This window comes from Bombina bombina, chromosome 3 (assembly GCF_027579735.1).
Source record: "Bombina bombina isolate aBomBom1 chromosome 3, aBomBom1.pri, whole genome shotgun sequence".
NCBI classification, from domain to species: Eukaryota; Metazoa; Chordata; class Amphibia; order Anura; family Bombinatoridae; genus Bombina; species Bombina bombina.
This window is the reverse complement of record NC_069501.1, coordinates 622598479-622609821: the sequence shown is the minus strand read 5'-3', so window position 1 is coordinate 622609821 and position 11343 is coordinate 622598479. Positions and strand designations below refer to the sequence as shown.

General features: G+C 35.0%; 1 protein-coding gene across 1 annotated transcript; it reads left to right on the top strand.

The window, feature by feature from the left end:
• The first annotated feature begins 802 nt into the window (after nucleotides 1-802).
• On the top strand, nucleotides 803-11308 carry KHDRBS1 (KH RNA binding domain containing, signal transduction associated 1). The gene is made up of 9 exons (XM_053707246.1): nucleotides 803-1027; nucleotides 4344-4471; nucleotides 5298-5414; nucleotides 7182-7328; nucleotides 7472-7617; nucleotides 8130-8325; nucleotides 9235-9302; nucleotides 9497-9561; nucleotides 10724-11308. The coding sequence occupies exons 1-9, from the start codon at nucleotides 934-936 to the stop codon at nucleotides 10822-10824; spliced, it is 1062 nt and encodes a 353-aa protein (XP_053563221.1). The 5' UTR covers nucleotides 803-933; the 3' UTR covers nucleotides 10825-11308.
• The last annotated feature ends 35 nt before the right edge of the window (nucleotides 11309-11343 follow it).

Here is an 11343-nt window from a genome sequence, read left to right as displayed (position 1 = left end):
ACCTATTTTCTTTTCTTACATAATATATATATATATATATATATACGTTTATTTGATATATTAAAGAAATAGGTGTAAAATGTGCCTGCTTGTTGGAACCTAGGTATAGTTTTAATAGGCTGTTATAATTTCTGCTCAGTTAATAGGACAGTTATAAATTAAATTCTAGAATAACAATATTACAGTCTCATCTCATTGTATGCATCAACAGTGATAATAATCCAGCAAAGGTACTGAAAAAGAATTAGATCAGAATAAAACAAGTAACTTTGTATTACATATTTTAATTATATTTTGAAAATAATGTAACTTCAACACAGACCTTGTGCTCGCCTTTCTCACTATATAAAAACTATGGTGAACAGTCCTTTAGTCATATATATTTAACAGAAGTAGAGATAGTAAAATACGAAATTTCTATCGGACTAATTAGGTTTGAAACAAAAGGTGTGCATTTTAACAATTGCAAATGTGTTAAACGATACTGTCTTATTTGCAGCCATTGGCAACAATATTCTTACATAACTACGCAAATGGAGAATCAGCCATCTTAGAAGACCAGTAATTGTTTCAAATGTTAGCTAACCCCGTGGCTTCTAGATAGCGCTACGACGCACTGCATTTATCATTGATATCCCTTACAGACGTTTATAAGACCGTTGTATTTTTTTTATTTATACGTCGCCAATATACAACAATTATTCTCAATGAAAGCACGTGGTTCCTTAGGGAACTCGTATTCTGGAGCGGAAACCCCTTGTCACGTGCACCATTCACAACCGAGTTCTCACCCGGCGCTGACGACATTTCCTGTGGGTGGAACCTTTTATCGGGTGACTTTATCTGCTCTTGGTGGCCGCGCGGCGCTGCACAAGAGAACAAGTCTACGGGTCAGTGGTGCGGTTCTGAATTAGACATCAACAAGACAACATCATGGAAACCGACAGCAAGTACCTCCCCGAGCTGATGGCTGAGAAAGACAGCCTGGACCCATCTTTCACACATGCAATGACCCTCCTGGCCAATGGTGAGAATAGGGGCTTTTGTTAGAGCGGGATGGGGGTGGTAGGCCCGTACATGTTTCGGTGGCGCAGTATGAAGAACCTAAGGGTTTTATATTTAGAAGCGCTATCCATTGTCTATCGGTTTTCGAGCGCTGTATAAAACGCGCCATCTAGATATGCTCGGCGGTTTATGAAAGTCTCATTCGTAGCGTGTTGCAGGCCCTTGCAGGCGTTACACGTAAAAAATGTGGTGCGTTTTACAGCTGCGGCTACAAAGCACCCATTGTCCCTCCGCGTTTTAACGAAAGGTGAATGTGCGACTGTGGCGCACATCTGCAACGTTTTATACTTTGTATAAAAAAATGTGTATTATGTTTGTTATTTAAACGAAATATATAGACTGAATTGATACGCGCGTAAGAAGACGGTGATCTATAATTATTTACCTGGGCCTTAACGGAAAGTGAACTTAAGCGGGATTTTACTCCGAGGCAGATGCGTTTAAAATGGTTAAATTATACGTAACGTTGTGAATGGCGTTTTATAATGTATATAAAAATTATTTTGTATCTACGTGTCCCGGTAGTTTTTTGCCTATCTCTGCAAATTATGACCTAATATAAAATATAAGAATTGATCTGTCTATACGTAATGATTTGGTTGTAGGTGTGCGAAACTATAATTGGATATATAGATTGAGCTAGAGATCTCTGGTTGTCGCTGCAAAAATTAGATTCGATTTTTTATACAATTAGGATGTAGTGGTCTTTAAAGGCTGTTTTTCATCGTATCTACTACATTGCTTTGCTTTTCAACACTGAAACATTTTTTTTAAAATTGATACAGTTGGATACAAAAACGTGTTCAAATGATGGTACAATTCCTCTAGTTGTATTAGATTCACTTTGTGAATTGCTGCTGTTGGACATTTCTGAAACCTGTTTATCACCAGATCATGATTAAATTAACTTTATAGAGTTTAATATACAGTGTCTAGTGATTACATTTGTTTTATTCTTAAAAAATTGTATGTTGTAGTAGGCCTGTGCCCTCGCACCATCACTCCAAACAGGGAGCCTTTGTTTTGTGCCTGGAGAGTAGCAGACGATTGCTCTGATATCCCCTCCCCCTCCGCAGCTGCTGCCTTTGTCTAGCAAAGCCTAGAATGACTGTAGTTGCCCCTTGATGGCAAATTGATCCACTCTGTATATAATGAAAACGTTGTGCAAAAGATTACATTTATTAACCTAAGAATTTACTGTTTTTTTAGCTTTAAGAATATTTTCTAGGTATGTTGCCTCCTTAAGCAGCTAAGATGGGTGTGGTATCTTTGTGATACTGCATGTGGTCTATATCGGCAAATGTGCAGTTATTTTGATGCAATCCTTAGTGGGAGCAAAATGTAGCATTGCCATTTAAACAAACTAGTCAGTTCTGTTATAATTAGTGGTTTATCTTGTTAGCTGCTTTGTGCATCACAATTTGTTCTTAGTGTTTGGGTAGGCGAGAGAGTTCCCTTGTATATTTCAATTAGACCTTGGAGACTCTTGCTTCCCGATCTCCTGAGGGGTTATTTTATTTTTATTCATGAAATGCCTGAATGCCCTATTTAAGTTCCCTTTATCATTTCTCAGAACAATACTAAGTGCTGAATGTGTCTTGGTACCAAAAGTCTGGAAGTTGATATTTTGCTTATGCATTTCTATGACTTTTTTTTTTTTTTTATACGAAGAATGTCATATTTGGGATGTTGTTGAAAAAACATTAGCAAATACGGTGGAAATTTATTAAAAATCACACTGATGTAATGTGAAACTGCAAAATAAGCAGTTTTAGTATTTTTGTCTCTAATGTCAAATTTGTAATGCGTATCTAATGTGCTGTGTTCTCTAGGTATCCATTGTTATAAAGCATACATAGGTAGTCTCAGAAGCAATGCACTATTGTGAGCTAGCTGCTTGTCACTGTCTCAACCAATGTGTTCAGCTATCCCCATTAGATTGTTGTTCTCTTCAATAAAGGTTTCCAAGAGAATAAAGCAAATTTGATTATACAAGTATATATGAAAATTATGCTTAATCTGAAACCCAAGTTTTTTTTTCATAATTGTCCCTTTAAGGTTTTTCTCAACTCTGTATTTTTTTTACAACATTTTGCTGTGAAGAACGGACATGTTATTTCTGCAGACATAAATTCAGTTTTGAGAATTAGAAAACTAAAAATGTGATATCTTCAAGACAGAAACATTACCCAAAATAATCTGACAAAAACCTCTGGAACAGCATTACATTGTGAATGGATTAATGGAATTAATTTACCAAATACATTAAACATTGCAGCCGTGAATAAACAGCACCTTGCTATATAATTATAAAACTATATTTCAGGATGGATAACCTTAAGGTTATAATGTATCTTAAAGGGACATTGTACACAATTTTCATATAACTGCATGTAATAGTCACTACTATAAAGACTATGCAGATACTGATGTAAAAATCCAGTGTAAAACCTTTTAAGAACTTACTTGGAAGCTCTATTTAGCACTGTTGGTGAGGTTAAGTTGGGACACCCAATAAAAGGGGCTGGGAAATCAGTAAAGCAGACATTCTCACCCTCCTATTCATATGAAAAACCAGGTTACACAAAGCATTATGACTCTGTAGACTAAATAAAATATGATTGTATTAAGGATATAAATATAGTGTTTGCTTTTAAATTGATGTTTTCTTTATTATAAAACTTCTGCAATGAGTAAATATCAAATCTTATATGGAATCTTCATGCCTCAAAGGAGCACCAAGTCAGAATAAAACTTTCATGATTCAGAAAGCACGCGCAGTTTTAAGAATCTCTCCCATTTAGTTCCATTATCAAATTTTGCTTTTTTATATACACACTTCTTGAGGCACCAGCTCATACTGAGCATGTGCACAAGCTCACAGGGTATTTGTATACTAGTCTGTGATTTGCTGATTGCTTTTACATGATACGGGGGCAGGCAAATGGGAGGAATTTTTTTTTTTTTGCCATAAACAAATCTGAGAAAATCAGAGTAAATGTATTTGTATTTTTTTTAATTCACTTTAGTAATCCTTTAGTGAAGTGCTACCCAATGTCTACACACTTATTCCGGAGCCTGACTGGCTCCTTTAATAGCACACACCTGGTTTTATACTGCTAGGTACCCAGTATAAATCCAACAGCAGCTCTGTGGTATAGATACACTAACACTTAAATTAAATTTATTAAAATACAAATGAAAGCCATTAAATTGCCACAATATTGCTCTAATTTGAGTCACCAAGGTGATGTAAGAATGATTTTATTCTTTTGCAGAAATAGAGAAGCTGAAAAAGGGAGACGATGGCAAAAAGGATGAAGAAGATACATACCTAGACTTGTTCTCCCACAAAAACATGAAGCTTAAGGAACGCATTCTGATACCTGTTAAGTTGTATCCCAAGGTAGGAAGAAGCTAAAGCTTTTTTGTGCTAACAGGATGGCAATGAACAGTGATATTCTCACTCACATAAAAACAAAATGTTATTTCTATATATAACTGCATGACTACGTTTTGACAAATAATAAAGTTTAAATATTTTGACTGGTATTGGTTTATATTCAAAACATAATGAATGAATACATCATCCGTTTATTTGTTCTGTCCAGTGGAACAACTGAAATACTGTATTTGTTCATTTAGGTTGTTCCACCAACGAACAATTTCCAGATAAAATATTTCAATTTGTTTTTGTTTTTTTTAAACACACTCTTGCAGCATGGGTAGTAATTTCAAAATTCTTTTGGCTTCCATGAGTTAATGTACTGAATTTATTTTGTTATTTTAAAATAAAATGCTGCTAATTGCCCATTTAGTATTGAAAACTAGAGGAACATACTTTTGAATTAATCAATTCTAACAATGCACATTGTTGAGATCAACAGCTTTACAGCAAAGCTTGCGATTTCTTATTCTCCGAACATGTAATACCCCCTGGTGGCTTCTTAAGGCTAAATCTGCTACGTATCTGTCCCTAATTTGCTTTATCAGATAACTACTAAACAATTCTTATTTTTATTAACTTTATTACCATGGCAAGTAGTTGTTGTCTGACCAAAACCCACATTGGCTCCTCCAAATAAGGCAAATTGTGAGTGGCGTTTCAATATAGAAAATTAGTAGTTTTTTTTTAAATGTTGGCTGATATTCTATAGAAACACAGCACACATGTCTTGTAATTAAAAAAATGTTTACTGTCTCTTTAACACTTGCACCTCTTTTACATATAGTTCAACTTCGTTGGGAAAATCCTGGGACCACAGGGGCACACAATCAAAAGGCTCCAAGAAGAAACAGGAGCCAAAATCTCTGTACTTGGCAAAGGCTCTATGAGAGACAAAGCAAAGGTAATTGGTAATTGCAATTTTACATCTTTATTACACTAGACTAGACCAGTCTTTGATGAAAAACATTTTGTGTGCCTCTAAAAGTAAAACATTTTTTAATAGTGTTCATTCTTTAATATAGTAAAGTGGCGCCAAATATGACATTTCTACCTTGTAATTGGCATCTTACTGTTACTTTGTTCCTTTGTTGAATAGAAATTTTATAACAAATCAAAAATGAATATAATCGTAGGTTAGAAAAGTTAAATCACAATCTAACACAAGATAAAATCTATCATTTTACAGAGCTAAGTATTACTTCAAATCTTATGAAGCTCAGGGGAAAAAAATCAAACGTAACTGTATAAAATAAAAGAGAATAATGCAAGAGGAAAACATGTTTAATTAGATGAGAAATAAAAATGATACTGAACAGTATAATGGTGAAATCCTTTAACTGGGGCATAAAGAGAAACCTAGTACCGGTATGATTAATTGATTGTGTTTAGAAGTAGAGATCACATATATAAGGTACCTCAAAAACAACTATATTCCATTAAATTCTCCTTAATCTTGACCAGTTTATTCTGATAAGTTTTCTGACAATCCAAGCTGTAGCTCTAACAAACATCTTCCTTTCCCTTACACACAGGGGGTTCACAATATTTGCAGTACATCTTAAAAATACTTGAGTCAAAGTTCAGCTTTCTAACAAATGCCCTATTTTGCTCCATGAATATTTGAAAGAACAATAAAGTCAAAATTAAATGATCATTATTTACATAAGTTTTAAACCTCTTTCCAGTTTATCTCATTTGCTTTTTTCTTTGTATAAAAGCATATGTATGTAGGTTTATTAGCTGCTCATTGGTGCCTTCACCTATATGCCTATAGTCACTGATCTGTTCATCTAGCTTAGCTGCTCCTTCAAACAATACCAAGAGAATGAAGAAACTTTTATAATACAAGTAAATTGGGAAGATGTAACTTTATGTGAATCATGGAATAAAAAAATTGTGTTTAATGATACCATCATTGGGCAGCTTAAAGTATCTGACAGTGTCCCAAATGTTTTGAAAATTGTGCACTTCTCAATTAGCCATTAAAGGGATACTAAACCCAGTTTTTCTTTCAGAATTTACTCCTATTAAAATTTACTCTTGGCATTTGTTTAAAAATAGCAGGAATGTAAGCTTAGAAGCGAACCCATTTTTGGTTCAGCACCTGGGTAGCGTTTGCTGATTGGTTGCTAAATGTAACCACCAATCAGCATGTGCTATCCAGGGTCTGCACCAAAAATGAGCTGGCTTCTAAGCTTACATTCCTGCTTTTTCAAATAGATACAAAGAGAACAAAGAAAAATTGATAACAGGAGTGAATTAGAAAGTTGATTAAAATTGTATGCTTTATCTAAATCATGAAAGAAAAATTTAGTTTCCCTCTAATGGTATCAACAATTTTCTTTTCTTTTTTTGAAGGATTTTTACATCCTTTGACCTCTCCAAACTAAGTGAACAGGGTATAAATAAATGCATTTCGAACACTTCCTTCAGGTTGACAATTACATTTAGCTTTTGCTTTATGAACGGTTTATATCTGTTGAAACCATAGAAACTACGTTTGATTTGTTTTCTCTATTAGGGAAGTTTTTTTTCTTGATTAGATTGTTTCAGTGGATCATAAAAATGTCACTTCACATCTCATTCTTTATTCAGAAAATGGAGGATATAAAATTTGTATGTTTTTGTAGTGACAAATATTCAGTTTTTATTATTCTCCATTATATAGGAAGAAGAGCTGCGAAAAGGAGCAGATCCAAAATACAACCACCTTAATATGGACCTTCATGTATTTATTGAGGTTTTTGGCCCTCCCTGTGAGGCCTACACACGCATGGCACATGCAATGGAGGAAGTAAAGAAATTCCTAGTCCCGGTATGTATGAAAGTTAAAATTGTGAAGCACATTGGTTACATTTTCATCTTGTGTGTAAATGCTAAATTCTACATTTTAATAGCTAGTATTTAAGCATCTTTTTAAAGCATGTTAAGTTTAATTTGTTAATCCTATTCCCAAAGGACATGATGGATGATATCTGTCAGGAACAGTTTATGGAACTGTCCTACATGAACGGAGCACCTCCAGAGCAATCCCGTGGAGGAGGAAGAGGTGGCCCAGGTAGAGGCAGGGGGGCACCTCCACCCACAGCAGCTCCTGCTTCCAGGTAACTATGGAATTAAGGGAGGTGGACATGTGCATATAATTGGTTACATAATACATTTTAATAGCTAGAATATTTTTGGTGTAAGGATGTAGTAGATATGTGTGCTTCATGACCTAATGAATCAGGAAGAAGGCAACCACAATCCTTATTTGGCTTTTTTTTTTCTTGTGAAAGTGCAGTATATTGATCCGTGCAAATCCACATCTCAGTGTTGTAATTTCGCAAGAATAAATCCCGAAAAGAGACGAATGCAGCTTGTGGCTGCCTTCCTGATTCTTCAGGTCTCTAGTGCAAAAATGCATATATCTATGATGTATACATTTTTTTTTTTTAGTTTATTTGGATTGATTAATAACTATACCACTTATTACTGAGTTATCCCACTAAGTAGGTTTCCTTTCAGTTATAGCTTTACTAGTAGCATCTAATAAACAGCTGCCATATATATATCAATTTTTTTTCTCTCCTTAGCATGGTTTGATTTTTTTCTTTAACCAATATTTGTTTCCTAGGGGCAGAGGTGTACCACCACGTCCTCTTGTGCCAAGAGGTGCCCCAGGACGAGGAGCTATAACACGTGGTGCCAGCGTCACACGAGGTGTTGCTCCTGCCCCTGTTACTAGGGGTGCCCCATCTGGCAGGTCCCGTGGAGCTTCCATCCAGAGGATTTCATTGCCTCCTCCCGCACCTGAAAGTTATGATGAATATGTAAGTAAATTGGTTTATTTTTCCTCTTCCCATTAAAAATCCCTACACTGTTCCTTTATTCCTTTTTATAATGTCTGTACATAGTTTAAAGGGACAGTAAAATGTGTACATTAACCTAGTGGTACCTGTAAAAAATAAAGCAAATTAAAGATTTCTCCCCCCCCCCCCCAATAGTTTACCTTAAGCTAACAGCTGCTTTACCCAGTAAAGGGGCGTGGTGCATTTAGTTCAACTGGGTGATCAGGCATGCTGTGCATAGACAGTGAGCCCATGATTTAAAAAAAAAAAAAACTAGAGTAGAAGAGGGTGATGAAAAAGGGTAAGTTAAACTCTTGGGGGATACATTTTTTTTTATATATACAAAAGTAATTGGGTATAGGTTATTGTTTAAGACTGGAAAAAGATGTACAGATTTTAAGGAGAAAAGCTTAGGGGCGGCCTTAGTGGGAAAATGGCATGGTCTAAATTGTTAAAGCATGTAATTTTATGACTGTCGACCCTGCATTTTTATTCCTGCAAATGGGGTTAAACACACAAATGCCGCTCGGGACCCACAGGGTGGAGCCAGTCCCAAATGGAAAACACAGCTGATCTAGGTGTTGGCACTAGTTGCATGTCTCAGTTGTGCGACTAGCGCAGCTGGTTGTAGGGTCTCTTAGTCTTAAAATGAAATCGTTAAAGCATTTTATTTTTCAACTGTTATGGCCTTTTTAAATGATCATACAATATAACATAAACATAAAACATTACCTCAACACAATCCATTTTTTCCCCTTCAGAAACACAAGCCTGCTTGGGTTAAGAGTGGTTAATTATTTTAATGGTGCCTTTGTGCTTTTGAAAACTCTTGTATTTATTTTTTGTAAGTTTATTAACTGGATGACAATTTGAATTCTTTTCTTGCTCTAGGGTTATGAAGATTCCTATGCTGAGCCAAGTTATGAAGGTTATGAGGGATATTACAACCAGAACCAAGGGTAAGTATCCATATAAACCCCCTGCCTCAGGGAAAGTGTTTACATCACCTTAACATTTTTTTTATAGCTTGGATTATTTAAATTTTCCATTTCATTATAGCCAAAAATATTTAAAATTCTTGCCTTGCATAATTTGTATAGTGCATCTCCGAATTTTTGTGGTGTTCAGATATTTAGTGATAATCTCATTTCAGTGGCACAGAATATTATGATTATGGACATGGACATGGAGAGGGGCCAGAATCCTATGAAGGCTATGGTAAGTTACAATCGTACCTTTGTTTCCTTTTTGCATTTGTAATTTAAAGGTATAGTATACACCAATTTTCATATAACTGCATGTAATAGACACTACTATAAAGAATATGCACAGACACTGGACTAAAAATCCAGCATAAAACCTTTTAAAAACTTTCTTTGATGCTCCCACTTTATTCTTGTTACCATTACACACATGAACAAGCAGGGATCTGTATACTTCAGTCTACATCTGATAATTTGGGGCTTGGTTAGGTGTCTGAAAATCAGCGCAATGTTGAAAAAAAAAGTGAAACTACATTGTTATAAAAACACTCAGAAGATGAGCTATATAAATGTATCCTCTACAAACCATCTACAATGTCCCTTTAACAGGTTAAGCAAGTTTTACAATTTGAGTTGGTTAGTATTAAACTACATGCTCTGTATAACCGTAATATGCCAACATATTTTCCCATGCCTTTTATTGTTGCTTAAACGTTTGTTTTACTCTGTACTGGCAGTTGTGGGTTCCTGCATACTGTTTTTGCATCTATTGGCTAATGAACTGAATATGCGCTTTACTTACATGATAAATTGATTTACATTATAAATGAGCAGTTGTGCATTTTATGTCGAATTTTGCACTTTGAGTGTTGTAATATTGTTCAACATGTATCTAGATGCCCATGTCTGGTTCCTTTGTGTAGCTGGGTCTTGATTTATGAAATGTATTTGTCAACTCCTAATGATGCTTTATATGTGCACTCTTGCTATCAAGGCATTTAAAGGGACTTTAAACACTTTGAGATGATGATATAAAATGATAAATTTTGTCCTTTATCTGCAATTCCATTCTGAAATTGTGAGCTTTTTAGTTAGAAATGGAAGTGCATAAGTTATATTGCTCACAGCCATTGGCTGCATAACTCTAGTGACCTATAGCTATCTCTAATTGGCCACAGCAGAGAAGGTAACGTAAGTTACAACAATGCAGCTCCCATTGTTTTATAGACACTAAAACTGCATGTTCTCAGACTAATCTTGTTTTTGAATGCATAATTATATCTGGCATCTTGGTGTTTAATGTCACTTTAAGCGTCTGTCCAGATGCAGAACTTTTTTCTTTTGGGGGGTGGCTATTTTTTTGACCAGATTTTTAATCTTTTTGTTCTACTTAACAGGGCAAGATAATTGGAATGGATCACGACCTTCCATGAAAGCTCCCCCTTCCCGTCCTGTGAAGGGTGGAAGCTACAGAGAACATCCTTATGGACGTTTCTGAGTCTACTACATCAAAACCATAATTATTGCTATCTTGTGTCCCAGGACTTCCTGTTCCGTAAAACCACAACACAAGTAAATTCCCTGTGATCTGTGATCTCCCCCATTTCTTTCCTCCTGAAATCCTTCTCATAGGACTGCTTTTAAAATTTGAGAACAGTGATACCCAGACTTCATTTTTTTTACATGTGTATATTCAAACCATTTTATTTTCATTGTTTAAAAAAAAATTAAAATGCTTTTCATATAAAAAGTTGAGTATAAATGTAGCTTTCAAAGTGACTGCTCCAAAACGAACTTTATAACAAAAATCCTTTAATGTTAGTTGTAGTCTTACTGTCTTGAACTAAGCTGCAATAAAAATATTTTTTTTTTATTTAGAGCTAGTTAAACGGTAATTAGCTGTAAACTTGTATGCTGTTTAAAAAGAAGCTTTTGACTTTGTAATTAATATACGCTTTATGTTATTAAATCTTATGGACAAATCTTTGTTAATGTTGTCTTAATTCAGCAGTGTTCA